Below are 17,516 nucleotides of genomic sequence, written 5' to 3' on the forward strand. Positions count from 1 at the left end.
CAGAGAACTCTCACATTTGGAGAGTAGGAATGTTGGTGCTTGCCTGTCCAGCAGTTCCAAAGTCAAGTTTGAGAAAGAGGGTGGGTGGCCGGTAAAATGGCAGTGGAGTCGGGAGACCATTTGTGCTGTTCCTGCCGCCACAAATAGACGTCAAGGCATTAGAAAAACTTTAGTTTTAATTCACAGTCGCTAAACAATCCCGAATGGTACAGGTTTGATGTTTGCTTTGCTCAATTTCCATAAGGGGTCCTAAACAGGCTATAGGCCACTCATTTACATATGCAGAGGGGAGGCGGTGGCGTAGTGGCATTGTCACTGGTCTTGTAATCCAGAGACCCAGAGTAATGCTCTGGGGTCCCTGGTTCGAATCCCGCCACTGCAGATGGTGAAACCTGAATTCAATACAAATCTGCAATGAAAAGTCTAATGATGACCATAAAACCATTGCAGATTGTCTTAAAAACCCATCTGGTTCACTAATGTCTTCCAGGGAAGGAGATCTGCCGTCCTTACCTGATCTGGCCTACATGTGACTCCAGACCCACGCAACAATGCGGTTGATTCTCAACTGTCCCCCATTGAAACAGTCGAACAAGCCACTCAGTTTAAGGACAATTAGGGATGGGCAACAATTAGGGATGGGCAACAATAATGGCCCAGCCAGCAACACCCACAAATCAAGAACGAAAATGGGCATGGGAGCATATAGAGGCGGCTTCATGCAAGGGCACCAGCAGCATGGTACTCCACCAGCCCCGTGGTGGTGGCGGCCCTGAGAGTCTGGGGGCAATGGAGGAGGCACGTGGGAGCAGATGGAGCATCGGTTTGGTCTCCAATCTGTAATAATCACCGGTTTGCCCCGGGAAGTATGGATGGGGGGGTTCTGGAGATGGCAGAGAGCAGGAATGGGGGGATATGTTTATAAAGGGGAGCTTTCCGAGTTGGAGGGCGCTAGAGGAGAAGTTTGGATTAGTGAGGGGAAATGAATTAAGGTACCTGCAGGTGCGGGACTTCCTACAGGTTACAACCTTCCCGCTGCTACCACTAAGGGGGATTCAGGACAGGGTAGTTTCTCGAGGGTGGGTAGGAGAAGGGAGCATCTCTGACATTTACAAGGAACTTATGGGGTTAGAGGAGACGCAGGCTGAGTAGCTGAAGCGCAAGTGGGAGGAGGAGCTGGGAGGAAAGATGGAGGATGGTCAATGGGCAGAGTCAACGCGTCCACAACATGTGCCAGGCTCAGCCTGATACAATTCAAGGTCGTTCATCGGGCTCACATGACAGTGGCCCATAAGAGCTGATTCTTTGGGGTGGAAGACAGGTGTGCAGAGTGTGCGGGAGGGCCAGCGAACCATATCCACATGTTCTGGACATGTCCGAAGCTTAGGGGATTTTGGCAGGTGTTTGCAGATATCACGTCCAGTGTGTTAAAAACAACGGTGGCATCGAGTCCAGAGGTGGCGATTTTCGGGGAGTCGGGTGGCCCAGGAGGAGAAAGAGGCAGACGTTCTGGCCTTTGATTCCCTGGTAGCCCGGAGACGGATACTACTAGCTTGGACGGACTCAAAGCCCCCGAAGTCGGAGACCTGGCTATCTTTCGGTGTCTGGAGAAAATTAAGTTCGCTATGAGAGGGTCAATGTTAGGGTACACCCAGAGGTGGCAACCGTTCGTCGACTACTTTGCGGAAAATTAATCGTCAGCAGAAGGGGGGGGGGGTGGTTAGTTTAGCTTGGAGTAGGGGGTTACTAAAGGTGGGACCTGTAAGAGAGGGAGACAACTTTTGCACTATGTTTATAGATTCATGTACATTATTTATTTTGTTGTTGTAGAACCAAAAATACCTCAATGTTTACTAAAAACAAAAAGAACGAAAATGGACAATCCCACCAGCGACTCCTGAAAAATGGCCTGACTGGATTTATTGTCATGTGTACGGAGGTACAGTGAAAAGTACTGTTCTGCTTACAAGTCCAGACAGATTGTTCCATATATTAAAAGACATAATATGGAGATGCCGGCTTTGGACTGGCGTGAGCACAGTAAGAAGTCTTACAACACCAGGTTAACATTTTTTTCCTTTGGACCCACGGTGAAGAATCACTGAAACGACTACACTGAAACGACATCAATAAGTTCCATCCCATCATCAGGCTCACCATAGACGACTCTCCGGCATCGGTTGCATTCTTGGACACACATCTCCATCAAGGACGGTCACCTCGGCACTTTGCTTTACCTCAAGCCCACGGATAACCTCACGATGCTCCAATTCTCCAGGTTCCGCGCTAAACACATTAAAGAAGCCATCCCCTATGGACAAGCCCTCCGCATACACAGGATCTGCTCAGACAAGGAGGAGGATAACAGACATCTACAGATGCTGAAAGATGCCCTTGTATGAACGGGATATGGTGCTCAACTCAGCAATCGACAGTTCCAACACGCCACAGCAAAAAAACGCACCGACCTCCACAGAAGACAAACACGGAGCACAACCGACAGAGTACTCTTCGTCGCCAGTACTTCCCCGGAGCTGAGAAACTACGACATCTTCTTTGCAGCCTTCAGCAAGTCATCGATGAAGACGAACATCTTGCCACGGTCATCCCCACCCCCCCCCCCCCTACTTGCCTTCAAACAACCGCGCAACCTCAAACAAACCATTGTTTGCAGCAAACTACCCAGCCTTCAGAACAGCGATCACAGCACCACACAACCCTGCCATGGCAATCTCCGCACGACATGCCAGATCTTCGACATGGGTACCACCATTACACACGAGAACACTACCCACCAGGTACGTGGTACATACTCGTGTATGTACATTATCTACCTCATATGCTGCAGGATAGGATGTCCCAAAGCGTGGTACATTGGCGAGACCATGCGGACGCTGCGACAATGGATGATCGGTCATCGCACGACAATCGCCAGGCAGGAATGTTCCCTTTCAGTCAGGGAACACTTCAGCAGTCAAGGGCATTCAGCCTCTGATCTTCGGGTAAGCGTTCTCTCAAGTTCCGCACACGCGAGGACGGCCTCAACCGGAACCTTGGATTCATATCGCATTACATTCACCCCCCCACCATCTGGCCTAGGCTTGCAAAATCGTACCAACTGTCCTGGCTTGAGACAATTCACACCTCTTTATCCTGTGATCATCCCTCTCTAGTTGCTCCGTCTGGACCTGTAGACTTAATTACCTGCAAAGACTCGCATCGTCTTGCATCTTTGACTTTTTCTATATATGTTTCTGGAACCCACCTCTTCATTCACCAGAGGAAGGAGATATATATATACACCAAGACAGCGGGAGGTGCAGACAGAGTCAATAGATGGGAGGCGGGTTCATGTGATGGACTAGGCTGTGTTCACGACTCTCTAGTTTCTTACGGTCTTGGGCTGAGCAGTTGCCATTCCAGGTGGTGATGCAGCCAGATAGGATGCTTAGTATGGTGCATCTGGAAAAAATTGGGTAAGAGTCAATGTGGACATGCCGAATTTTCTAGTTTCCTGAGGAAGTGCAGGCACTGTTGTGCTTTCTTTCACAATTTCACATAGAATATTTTCCACATGTTCTTGGGAAGCAGAGCGCAGGTCTGCAGAACTGACTCTTTATGATGTAAACCAGATCCAACACGGTCCAATTTCTACATGTTTTACTTGGCATTACATAAGAAGTAACCTTGGATTGCCTACTACCAGTAGAAGGCACAAGCTGGTGAAAGGGCAAGAATAATGTATTTTGTTCATGCAGATTGAACTTGATTGCCCCAAAAGATCAGAGAGGAAGAACAAAAACTCTGTACAATCTCAATTTGGATTTACAGACTGTTACAATCCCAGCTGATGTTAATACTGGACAAGAAAGATCCTAGAATAAAACTTTGCTTCATAGACCCTAACTTTGTTTTAGAAACCATGGAGGCAAGTTACTGAACAAATTCACAGGAGTCGGTTGATGAACTTTTAACACAAAGAATAAAGCATTTATGAAATTATGGACGGAATTCAATGGAAACATTTCGAAGTTCATTTGTGGCGGGGGGGGGGTTTTTTTAATAAAAGGAGTTTCCTACCAGCACGTTCCCCACTGCTATCCAATGACACTTAGTCACTTTTTTGGGCCTGTGGAGATTGCAGTTTAGCCCACAAGAATTTTTTTTGGCACTGGGGAGCTGAACTCGGAGATCGCGCCGCTATTTTGAACGGGTACCTCGGTCTCCAAGTGAGCTTGTGGGTCCCCCACACCCCCTACCCATGGGCAATGTCACCTCCCATTGCACATGGACACTACCCCACAAAAAAGTGAGGTCACACTGCTATGGGGTCCCTGGGGGTCCCCTCTTCAGGCCCCCCATGTCACCTTACAGATCCCCCACTTCCAGGACCCCAAGCGTCATCCCCCAACCTCCCAGAGGCTCCTACTTACCTACCATGCACCCCCCACCTTTCAAACAACCCTCCACCCTCCCTTCATGGGAATGGCCTCCCTCAGCCCCAGACAGCAGTGCCACCCTGGAACCCTTGCACTGCCACTCTGGCACCCGGGCAGTGCTCCTGCCAGCTTGGCAGTGCCACATGGGTACCTTGGCAGTGTCAGGATGGCACTGCCAAGGTGCCCACTTTCCAGGGAGAGGGTCAGAAAGCCACCCTGCACTGAACCAGACTACCCCAGGGGTCTCCGATGGCCCAGGGGATCCTCCGGATACCTTTCCGCCTGGTCCACACAAGACCAGTGCTGGATGGCGCCCGGCTGTGGCCTCGCTGGGGAGGCCGGGGAATCCTGGGTAAACTCACAAAAGTCATTTTAAAACCAATTTCTGCAGGCGCCATTTGGTCCCGCCCCTTTTGGACATCATTCTGACTTAGACGCCTCGTGGTAATTGGGTAGATCTTACAAGGCATGAAGGCTGTCGAGAAAGCCGTGTGACGCCTCTTCTAAGTTCTACCAGTTGCACCACGCTGGAGTGAATTGCACCTTGACTGAAACATTTATGAAAACTTACGAATGTGCAAGATGGAACTTAAAAAGGAAATTAGGAAAGCAAAACAGAAGGGCAGCACGGTGACGCAGTGGTTAGCATTGCTGCCTCACGGCATCGAGGTCCCAGGTTCGATCCCAGCTCAGGGTCACCGTCAGTGTGGAGTTTGCACATTCTCCAAGTGTTTGCGTGGGTTTCGCCCCCACAACCCAAAGATGTGCAGGGTAGGTGGATTGGCCACACTAAATTGCCCCTTAATTGGAAAAAATTAACTGGGTACTCTAAATTTTTTTTTAAAAAGAGCAAAAAGGGGACATGAAAGTATACTGGCAGGTAAAATAAAGGAAAATCCTAGGTTGTTTTACAAGTACGTTAAGGGTAAAAGGATAACTCGGAAAGAGTAGGGCGCATTAAGGACCACAGTGGAAATTTGTGTGTGGAGCCGGAGGGTGTCGCTAGGGTTACAAGTGAATACTTTGTGTCCATGTTCACTCGTGAGAGACAGTGTGGGTATAGAAATCAGGGAGAAGGACTGTAATAAAAAGGCCCATCGAGTCTGCACCGGCCCTTGGAAAGAGCACCCTATTTAAGCCCACACCTCCACCCCATCCGCGTAACCCAGTAACCTGCACATATTTGGACTGTGGGAAAAAAAAGATCGGAGCACCCGGAGGAAACCCACGCAGACACAGGGAGAACGTGCAGACTCTGCACAGACAGTGACCTAAGCCAGGGATCAAACCTGGGACCCTGGAGCTGTGAAGCAACAGTACTAACCACTGTGCAACCATGCCTCCTTACAGGTGCTGCCAGACCTGCTGAGATTTTCCAACATTTTCTCTTCTGGTTTCTGATTCCAGCATCTGCAGTGATTTGCTTTTATGGAGAATGCAGTCGTTGATTCTGAGACTAGAGTCCTGAATCATAATGAAAAGAAACTACGATGGTATGAGGCCCAACTTGGCTATGATAGATTGGGAAACGCTACTTAAAGGGATGACGGTCTATAGTCAATAGCAAACATTCAAGGAACATATGGGGGAACAGCAACAATTACTTATTCCTGTCTGGCACAAAAATAAAATGGGAAAGGTGGCCAATCCATGGCTTACAAAAGAAATTACAGTTAGTATTCGGTCCAAGGAAGCAACATACAAATTGGCCAAAAAAAACAACAGGTCTGAGGAATGGGAGCAGTTTTGAATTCAGCAAGGACCATGGGATTGGTTAAGAAGGGGAAAATACTGTACGAGTGTAAGCTTGCAGGAAATATAAAAACTCACTGTAAAAGTTTCTATAGGTAAGTGAAGAGAAAATGATGGGTGAAGACAAATGTAGGTCCCTCACAGTCAGAAACAGGGGAATGTATAATCGGGTACAAAGAAATGGCTGAGCAACTAAACATTCACTGTGGTTCTGTCTTCACAAATGAGGACACAAATCAGGTACCAGGAATGTTGGGGAACGCAGGGTTCAGTGAGAGGGAGGAACTAAAGGAGTTCAATATCAGTAGAGAAATGATATTGGGGCAATTGAAGGCGGATGCCTGATAATCTGCATCCCAGAACACTTAAGGAAGTGGCTCTGGAAATAGTGGATGCATTGGTGGTCATCTTCCAGGATTCTATAGACTCTGGAACAGTTCCTGCAGATTGGAGTATAGCTAATGTAACTCACTATTTAAAGGAGGAACTAGAGAGAAATCAGGGAATTATAGACCAGTAAGCCTGACGCAGTCATGGGGAAAATTCTAGAATCCATTGTCAAAGATTTTATAGCAGAGCACTTAGAGAATAGTGGCAGGAACGGACAGTTTCAGCATGGATTTATGAAGGGGAAATCATGCTTGACAAATCTACTGATATTCTTCGAAGATGTAACTAGTACAATTGATGAAGGAGAGCCAGTGGATGTGGTGTATTTGGACTTCAAGATGATTTTTGGCAAAAAGTCCTGCATAAGAGATTAGTGTGCAAAATGAAAGCACATGGGATTAGGGGTAGTGTATTGAGATGGATGGAAAACTGGTTGGCAGGCAGGAAACAAGTAGGAATTAATGGGTCTTTTTCAAATTGACAGGCAGTGACTAGTGGGGAACCGCAGGGATTGGTGTTAGGACCCCAGCTCTTCACAATACATGTTAACGATTTAGAGGAGGGGACAAAATATAATGGGTGGGATTCTCCGTTTCCAAGTGTTGACGCCGGCGCAGAATTCGTGGAGTTCCAAGGCAGCAAAACGGGCGCCACATCTGGGCCGATTCTGCTACTGTTAAGGGGCTAGCACCGGTGCCACGTGGAACACAATCGATTCTAATGAGAAACGGTGCGGGATTCACCGGTTTCACGATTGGCATGGAGGAGGCTGATGAGCTGCAGCCACATATACACATACTTCACTCCCCACACACACCCGTCATGCCTTTTCGCAAGCTCCACTCCAATATCCTGGTAGATTCGGACCCTGTTCCCCTCTCATTCACAGTTCCACTTCTCTGGCCTACCGCAGGATCTTCTCCCCAAACTTGTGAAGTCTCACAATCACCGCCTACAACGGCTCCCCTACTCTCGGCTTCTGCCATAGGGACCTGTGTGCTCTATCCACCTCTGGGACCTTGTCCAGCACCGTCTCCACCATCAGCCCCGCCAGCATCCTCGAGACGTAGCGCTGGTGCCTTCCACACCTTCAGGCAGGCCAAAGCCAAGTTGGAAGAATTCAACCAAAGCACAACCAGGCAGAAAAGGCACGAAAGACACTTCAAAGAAAAATACGTGGTCCTAGAAAAACATGGGAATTTTAAAAAAAAGAGTCGACTGCTATTTCAGAAAAAAAACATCTGAACTATGGTCGTAACAAAGCAATGAATTTAAGTGCAGCTGAATTGATAAGAGGTCAACAAGAGAATAAACAGTTGAAAGAACAGCTAATCATTCTTCAAGATCATAAAGATGAAATAAAGGCTGCCTTGAACAGCAGAACAAAGTTGAAGAGGCTCTTGTATTACAAGAAAACTCAAGACAAATCAGTTGGCAAAGAAGACTCGGTGATGTTCAATATTCTAGTAAAGTTGCCATAGTAAAGACCGTTGATGGGGAAAGCTGATTTAATGTGAGGGTCATCACACCTCAGCAAGGTTGAGAAGGCGGAGTCATCATGAATAACCTCAGCCGGTACAGGAATGGAACCCACGCCGTTGGTGTCGCTCTGCATCACAAACCAGCTGTCCAGCCAACTGAGCTAAACCGGCCCCCAGCCTTCCTTCTATTCGAGGAGGAAGCCAAGAGATACAAGAAGGAGACTACAGAGTGAGAGAAAACAGTTGGACATTTGGAAGACAACTTGGAAAAAACATATTTCTAAAGATATACAAGAAGAAATGGAAAGCAGGTTTGTTAATAGTGTGTGTGAAAAGACGAGTCCATGGAAAGAATGTGAGGAAATGTGCAGAAGTTGGAACGGAAAACGGAAAAACTACAGGACGGAAAACATGCAGAATTCATGTGCATAGGAGCAAAAAGTAGAGAACTTGCAGCTTCAATTTGAGAGTCAGAAAGAGAGCTCTCAACCACTTTTGCAGCATACCCTAATGAAAGAAAAGGCGAACATGGATATGGTTAGGCTGAAGAACAGCTGAATGGAAAAGGAGGCAGTGAAAGGAAAATCCGTGGAGCTTTTGAAGTTGCAAGTGAATAGGTAAGGGGAGGCAGTGGCATCGACAAAAGACTAATAATCCAGCAACTCAGGGTAATGGGAGGGACCTGGGTTCAAATCTCACCATAACAGTAGGAGGAATTTGAATTCAATCATAGAATCATATTATAAAAAAAAAAGGGGGGGGGCCGCATGGTAGCATAAGTGGCTAGCACTGTGGCTTCACAGTGCCAGGGTCTCAGGTTCTATTCTCGACTGGGTCACTATCTGTGCGGAGTCTGCATGTTCTCCCCATGTCTACGTGGGTTTCCTCCGGGTGCTCCGGTTTCCTCCCACAGTCCAAAGACGTGCAGGTTAGGTGGCTTGGCCATGCTACATTGCCCTTTAGTCCAAAAAGGTTAGATGGGGTAATTGGGTTACAGGGATAGGGTGAAAATGAGGGCTTACGTGGGTCGGTGCAGACTCGATGGACCGAATAGTCTCCTTCTGCACTGTAAGGTACGGCAAGGTCGCCATAGTCTCAGATGACCATAGGCTGCTTTCCCTTCGAGGGGAAGAGCTGACTGGTGGTGATTTAACCGGAGGATCATCACACCTCAGGCGAGGGGCAAGGTTGAGAAGGCGCAGCCTTCATGAATAACATGCAAGTGAATAATGAAGCCATAAACTTTGCTGGAGACTGACTTGACCAACAATGGAACTAAAATGAAGGATAAGGACAAATCTCTGCTATTTTCCTGCCAAAAGCATTCAAGAGACTGAAAGAATGATTACCTCGTTCATATGGGGCGGGAAGGTGGCCAGAGTTAGAAAGGTGCTGCTACAGAGAGGAAGGCAGGCAGGAGGCTTGGGTCCTCCGAACCTGATGTATTATTACTGGGCGGCGAATGTGGAGGTGCGGAGCTGGGTCTGAGGGGTTGACTCCCTGTGGGTCAGAATGGAAGACAGTTTGTGCAGGGGGTCGGGATTGAAGGCGCTAGCAATATCACTGCTCCGGGTGGCCCCGGGGAAATACTCAGGGAGTCCGGTAATAATAGCTTTATTGAGAATTTGAAGGCACTTTCGCCAACACTTGGGGTTGGGGGAAGGGTCAAGGGAAATGCCGATTCGGGAAAACCACAGATTTGAGCCAGAGAAGTGGGACGGAAATTTTCGGAAATGGGAGGAGAAGGGGATTAAGATACTAAGTGATTTGTTTCTTGGGGGTCGGTTTGCAGGATTGAAGGAGCTTGGAGCGAAGTATGGGCTGGAGCAGGGGGAAATATTTAGATACATGCAGGTTTGAGATTTTGTCAGGAAGGAGATACAGAGCTTTCCAGTGGAGCCGGCCTCCACATTGCTGGAGGAGGTGCTGATGACAAGGGGACTGGAGAAGGGGGTAGGGTGGGCGGTTTATGGGGCTATTTTAGAAGAGGAGAAGGCACCACTGGAAGGGATCAAAGCAAAGTGGGAGGAAGAGTTAGGAGAGGATATGTAGGGGTTCTGGTGTGAGATGCTCCGGAGAGTGAACGCGTCCACCTAGTGTGCGAGGTTGGGGCTGATACAGCTGAAGGTGGCATATAGAGCACATCTCACAAGGGCGAGGATGAGCCGGCTCTTTGAGGGGGTCGAAGATGTGTGTGAACATTGGAGGGGGGGGGGGGGGGGGGGGAGCGCAAATCACGTTCATAACCTTTTGGTCCTGTCCAAAGCTGGAGGATTATTGGAAGGAGGTTTTTAGGGTAATTTCTAAAGTGCTGCACGTGAAACTGGACCCGGGCCCTCGAGAGGCAATATTCGAGGTGTCGGACCAGCCGGGGTTGGAAACGGGTGCGAGGCAGATGTTGTAGCCTTCGCCTCGTTGATCGCCCAAAGGCGGATCCTGTTGGGATGGAGAGCAACCTCTCCACCCTGTGCCCTGGCGTGGTGGGGGGACCTGCTGGAATTCTTGACTCTTGAGAAGGTTAAGTTTGAACTGAGGGGAAGGATGGAAGGGTTCTACAATTCATGGGCATTATTCATTATGCACTTTCAAGAATTGGATAACATTGAACATTCGTTTTTTTTTTTTGGGGGGGGGGGGGGGGGGGGGGGGAAACGACACTGTGTTAATGGTGGCTATGGGTGATGCCGGATTCCTTCTTGTTATTTGTTTATGTGAACATGCAGGCAGTTGTTTCGGGGTTGGTAGGAGGATGGGATTGTTGTTGTTGATATGGGGATTGACATTATATTCATTACTGCTTATTGTTGGTGGGTGTAAATGTGGGCGAAAATGTGAAAAAGGAGAATAAAAATATATTTTTTAAACAAGGACAAATCTCCACTGCAGATGGCAAAAAACGGCAGAAATAAGACTGGAAAATGTAAATCCGGGAGAAGGGGTAGCAGGGAAACATTATATTGTAAATATACTTGGGCAAGGACTTGGCAGGGTGTTTGGGTGGGGGGGGGGGGTTAGTATAAGGATGTTCAGTTGGTATGGGGTAATGTGGGATTGGGGAAACAGTACCATCCATATTATGATGTAGTGAGCCGCATGATGATGTGTGTGACAATAGCACACAGTTAGGGATATGTCTTGGAGGTATGCATATGGTTGTGTGAAAAGTGGTGTGTTCAACGACTGGGGGTTGCCATTGACCAGAAACTGAACTGGACAGGCCGTATAAATACGGAGGCTACAAGAGCAGGCCAGGGGCTAGGAATCCTGTGGCAAGTAATTGCCTCTTGCCTCCCTAAAGCCTGTTAACCAACTACAAGGTACAGGTCAGGAGCGTGATAGAATATTCGCCACTCGTCTGGATGAATGTAGCTCCAACAAACACTCGAGAAGCTCAACAGCCACACAGGAAAACAGCCACACTGATTGTTTCTGGAAGGGTGCCATTCCTCCACCACCAATAAACAGTGACAGCAGTGTATACCATCTACAAAATGCACCACAGAAAATCACCAAGGCTCCATCGGCAACATCTTCCAAACCCATGACCACTGCCATCTAGAAGGACACGGGCAGCAGGCACATGGGCACACCACCACCTGGAAATTAACTCCAAATCACTCACCATCCTGACTTGGAAACATGTCACAGTTCCTTCATTGTTCCTGGAATTCTGGAACTCCCTCCTTAACAGCACTGCGGGAGCATCTACACCACAGGGACTACAGGATATTCAAGAAGGCAATTCACCACCAGCTTCCCAAGGTCAATTAGGGATGGGCAATAAATACTGGTCTAGTCACTGACACCCACATCTGTAAATGGATTTTTAAAAACACACTCGCCTCCAGACCTGCCATTGTGACAGTAATCGTTCTGCTGTTATATTCTGCCCTTACTCCTAGAAACTCATATGGTAGATTATTGAAATGACATTATATTTTGAATGGATGAAAGCTAAAGGATGTGGTAAAACAGAGATTTGAGAATTCATGTTATCTACCTCACACTTGTTTTCTTACATTACAAAAGTGTTAACAGTTCATCGGTACTTCAGTGGCTAGGAGTGATTTGAGACGACCTGAAGTTATGACAGTTCTTCTTTCATGAACTTGTACAAAATCAAAATAATATCATCTCTTTAGATTAATGGACATAATTGCGACAAACTAGCCATTTATCCAAGGCTATCAATTTGAACCGAAAAAATAAGTACTATAATTTGAACTTGTTACTTCTGAAAATGGTAGAGGATTATACATTGTTTCCATGAGCAAAAACTGCAGAGCTATGAAAAGTCTCTCTTTAATGTCTGTATCAGTTGTGACTGAGATTACTGCATCGTTGGTGGAACACAAGATTGACATTCCCATTGTTCAAAAGTTTCAGTAAGCTAGTAATATACTAATAGAAATATGGCTCAGTGTTTCCAGAGCCACCCACTGGTTCAGTCCTGTGCCACAGGAGTATAAATTTTATAAATGTGAATAGTAATAAATCTTTCTCACAAGTAGGCTTACATTAACACTGCAATGAAGTTACTGTGAAAAGCCCCTAGTCGCCACATTCCGGCGCCTTTTCGGGTACACAGAGGAAGAATTTCCAAGTCCAAATTAACTAACAGCACGTCTTTCGGGACTTGTGGGAGGAAACCGGAGCACCCGGAGGAAATCCGCACAAGCACAGGGAGAACGTGCAGACTCCACACAGACAATGACCCAAGCGGGGAATCGAACCTGGGACCCTGGAGCTGTGAAGCAACATACTAACCACCTGTGCTACCGTGTCGCCCAGCTTTACAGTGGTGAAGAATTGCATCATTCAAGTCTCAAACTCCAAACAACATTTTGCAATTTCACAAATTCTGAACACATGAAAAGCAATAAAAGTGCATGCGTATTGAAACAAAATAGAAACGGTTAAACAAAAGTCCAATAGGGAATTGAAGTAATGTCAAAAAATACTGCCACTGGATCCCATTATAAAAAAGCTTTTTCTTTCTGGTATGCAATGATTGAAATACTATACACATCTGTAGCAGTCAGATAAGCATCCAGCTCTTGTTTAGTACTTCATTTCATGCCAACATTTTACATTGCAAGAAACTGAATGATGGGAAGTTCCTCACTTTCAAGGCCATGCATTTCATTATTCAATACGCTTGGATATATTCAACAGGCGGCTAGATATAGCACTTGGGGCGAATGGGGTCAAAGGTTACGGGGAGAAAACAGGATTAGGCTGTTGAGTTGGATGATCAGCCATGATCATGATAAATGGCGGAGCAGGCTCGAAGGGCCAAAAGGCCTCCTCCTGCTCCTATCTTCTATGTATCTATGAATGTAACGTTGAAAAATACAGGTGTACAGAAATTGTACAAATATGGTGGTATTTATTTTAGGTCATATATTTTGCAATCAAACTGGCTTGAATTATGGCAGGATTAATGGAAAAACTGCATTGCTGCAGTGTTAAATATTTCTGTTGTCAGCAATTACATTCAAGAAATTCCCAATTCAAGAAACAAACTACTGTGCACGAAGAAATCATGATTTTCAAAAATTGCAAAAAAGCATGTACAAACCTGATAATCTCTAGCCAGTTTGCATTCTCTAAAACAGACAGCCATTTAACGTCAGACTCCCAGAATTCAGCAGCATTATCTGGTCAAGAACAATTATTTTTTTATTATTTTGCTGAATATATCTAGATCAACACAATGAGTTAATCAAAATGGGTCAAAATTGGTTTCGGACTACAACTTTACCTCATTCATAGGTTCTGTACATAGAAGTTAACATATTTAAAGCTTCTGGAAAATAATTCAAATATAGAACTAGTTTGAATCAATTTATGGGTTGCCTATAAAACAATACTACGCCTGTGTTATTTATGGTTCATCTATTTAAATAGAAAACATTCTGCAACTAAATTTATGTATGCAAAACACAATTGCTCCATAACACACTGGAGTGCAAAAGGACTGTCATACACTTGATTTAATATATTTACCAGGAGTCAACTGTAGTTATAGATTTCATGGGTTAAGGTTAGACAGCATACACGCTTATTCAAATATTATTTTCCTTCAAGAAACAACCCATTAGCACACACCAAATTGGTATTACTTCCCTACATAACTCTACCTGTGAACTGATAAGTATAATTTGTTTAAAACCAAATCAACATTTTTTGATATTAATGATTATCACTTCATGAAAATTTTTAAAAAAATTAAATCTCAACGGTCCTTTGTTTACAAGGCTCAAAAAATTAACACTTGTTTTTTTAAAGTCACAACCAAGTTAAGGTATAGGGCTCAATGAAATGATCGGAATAAGTTTAAACAGTTACATTGTTTCTCTTCAGGAGCCACATTAGTTATACTGTTTAATGTACAAAATGAGTTTACCCGGCAAGAATAGCTGCTTAAATCTGCTGTAAGAAGCCTGTATTTCCTGCAGAGTTGGGAGAGTGGCTGAAAGGATCTCGGTCTTGATTGTGTGATTTAAGGGATGGGTTTCTCCGAGAACTTGAAGCTGCCTGCCATTCAGAAGTAGTATAATCATTAGTTTGCAAAAGTCATGCAAGCCAGAGGCGCTGATGAAACATTTTTTTTTTTAAAAAAAGAAAAACGTATTCGTTATTTCAATTTTACCAAATATTACAGGAAACTTAATGTTTACAAATCTACAAATAAAAACATTTCAGGAAAAAAAAAAATCTAAAAAGAAACCCTAACCCTAACCCACATAACCCATAACAAACACCCCCCACACACACACACATACACTTCCCACCCTCCTAGCAACAGACAGTGATTAGTTCTTTAAAATAGGCAATGAAAGGCGTTGGATGGAGTTGGAGACCTCCTAGCAGAACTCTCCTCCGGGCAATCAACAAGGCGAAGGAGGGGGCGGCACGTGGTGCAGTGGTTAGCATTGGGACTGCGGCGCTGAGGACCTTGGTTCGAACCCCGGCCCTGGGTCACTGTTCATGTGGAGTTTGCACATTCTCCCAGTGTTTGCATGGGTTTAACCCCCATAACCCAAAGATGTGCAGGTTACGTGGATTGGCCATGCTAAATTGCCCCTTAATTGGAAAAATAATAATAATTGGGTACTCTAAATTTATTTTAAAAAACAAGACGAAGGAGACATTCACCTCCGCCCCTGGCTGCAGCCCCAGCGAGTCCGACACTTCAATTGTGGCAATGAGAGGACATGGCTCCAATTTGACATTTAGAATCGCTGACATGGTACGAAAAGAAGGTGATTCAAAAGCTCAAGTTTGGGACAGCACCAGAACATGTGCGTGTGATGTTAAGTAATGGGTTAAGAGACATTGCAATTAGTTGTCTCATTTATGTTAAGTATTCATTAATTGACACTGATATGTAAAGGGGCTTCAGGTGGCCTCTGTCAGGTGATGGATGGTTAGAGTTTTGTGCAAAGGCTGTTGGAATGAAATAAATATGTTTGTGAAAAAGGAACAGAACTTTAGACTCTTCATATCACAGCAACTAAAATGTCTACAATTGGTAGCAGAGGATGGTTGCTGTGTAAGTGTGAAGGGTTGAAAGATATAACTTTTCCAGATCAAACCAAGGAGTGAGAGAGAAGTAAAAAAAAAAAAGGGAGATATGGCTGAACCGAGGATAAAGGTGGCTGGTATGACAATCCCCCCTTATTTTCTGAAAGGGAATCGTACGACCAACGTAGAAGTGCAGTAGTTATGTGGACTAAGGTTAACTGCTTTGGGAAAGAGAAAACAAGGTATGGCATTGGCTCTTTCTCTACCATATGGCAGTAAAATCTGAAAAAAAGTGCTTTCTGAGCTGGAATTGGACGAGTTAGACTCAGAAGAAGGTCTGGAGACTTTATTACATTATACGGAGAAGATTTATAAGAAAGATGACTTATTAAGTGCGTATGAAGCATGGTCAGACTTTGATAAGTTCCGGAAAATGGAGGATATCTCCATGGAAGAGTATATAATGGAATTTGGCAGACTACATAAAAGGCTGCAGAAACACAACCTGGAATTTCCAGTCTGTCTTGGCCTTTAAATTACTTGACTGTGCTAGAGTGAGCAACATGGATAGGCTCCTGGTTTTGACAAGAGTTCAGTTTACTGATAAGCCTTATTCGAACAGATGACAAAAGCTTTACAAAGGTTTCTGGGGAAACATTCGATTCAGATGGCTCTGATGACCCAAATAGGTCAACCTGCAATAAGGCAGAATATGGAAGATACACTACTAACAGGATAGCGAAATCGTATGGCTACGAACAGGGCTCAAGACTATAGAAGGAGACCGAGACAAGGAAATTATGAAGACAGAAACCCAGTTAGAACCTACAATAGGAAGCATGACGGGGCATGATAAATCAATGTTTTCGATGTGACTCTCAATACCATTATGCTTTCAACTGTCCAGCTCGTTATGATAGAGTGTTTGAAGCGACACATGACACGGAAGAGTCGGAAGAGGAAAAAGATAGTGACCAGAAAGAAGGCAGTGTCCTATTGACAAGCAGTTTTACACCGGTAATGAGGGTGTTGGTTGCAGAATCCTTCAACTGTACTGTATTGGACAGTGGCTGCACATCTACTGTGTGTGGAATTGACTGGTTAAAATGTTACCTGGACTCTTTGAATGCTGAAAATCGTAACAAAGGTTAAGGAATTGTTTAAGGAAAGTTCCACAAGTTTCAGGTTTGGGGATGATAATACTCTGAAGTCGCTGAAAAGAGCGGTGATCCCTTGCAATATTGCTGCAGTGAATCATTTCATTAGCACGGATGTTGTATCAAGTGAGATACCTTTGCTTCTGAGCAGACCGTCGATGAAGAAAGCACACATGAAACTGGATATGGAACAGGATAAGGCAAAAGTTTTTGGAAAAACGGTGGACTTACAATTTACACAGTCAGGACACTATTGTATTCCATTACTGACAAATAATATTTCAAGTAGAGTGGTTAAGGATGTGTTAATGGTAGTTGAAAATGGGACTTTAGCTGATAAAAAGCTTATGGTATTAAAACTGCATAGGCAATTTGCACATCCGTCTCCTCGGAAGCTGAACATTTTATTAAAGGATGCAGGGGTAAGGGATGACGATTATACTAAACTGATAGAACAGGTTAGTGACCACTGTGAAGTTTGTAGGAAGTACAGAAGGACACCAGGACGACCGATAGTAACCCTACCTTTGGCCAGGGATTTTAATGACATTGTGGCCATGGTCCTTAAGATCTGGGATAAAGCAAATAATATATTTATTTTGCATTTTGTAGATTTAGCAACCAGATTTAGTCAATCAACGATTGTACGAAGTGAAGAAAAGAGAGTAATTCTGGATCAAATCTTGGAAAAATGGATAGGGACAGGAATGGGTCCACGGCAAAATTCCTTACGGATAATGGGGGAGAATTTGCTAATGATGAGTTTA

General features: G+C 45.1%; 1 protein-coding gene across 2 annotated transcripts in view; it reads right to left on the minus strand.

The window, feature by feature from the left end:
• Positions 1-17,516, minus strand: part of mtmr12 (myotubularin related protein 12) — a 124,684-nt gene that overhangs the window by 24,926 nt on the left and 82,242 nt on the right. For both annotated transcript variants that reach the window (XM_072497210.1, XM_072497209.1), the window contains exons 10-11: positions 14,472-14,602; positions 13,644-13,722 (exon numbers count right to left, since the gene is read on the minus strand). In XM_072497210.1, the coding sequence (XP_072353311.1) occupies positions 13,644-13,722; positions 14,472-14,602 (210 nt within the window). The remainder of the gene's footprint in view (positions 1-13,643; positions 13,723-14,471; positions 14,603-17,516) is intronic.

The sequence above is a fragment of the Scyliorhinus torazame genome, chromosome 3, assembly GCF_047496885.1.
Source record: "Scyliorhinus torazame isolate Kashiwa2021f chromosome 3, sScyTor2.1, whole genome shotgun sequence".
Lineage (NCBI taxonomy): Eukaryota > Metazoa > Chordata > Chondrichthyes > Carcharhiniformes > Scyliorhinidae > Scyliorhinus > Scyliorhinus torazame.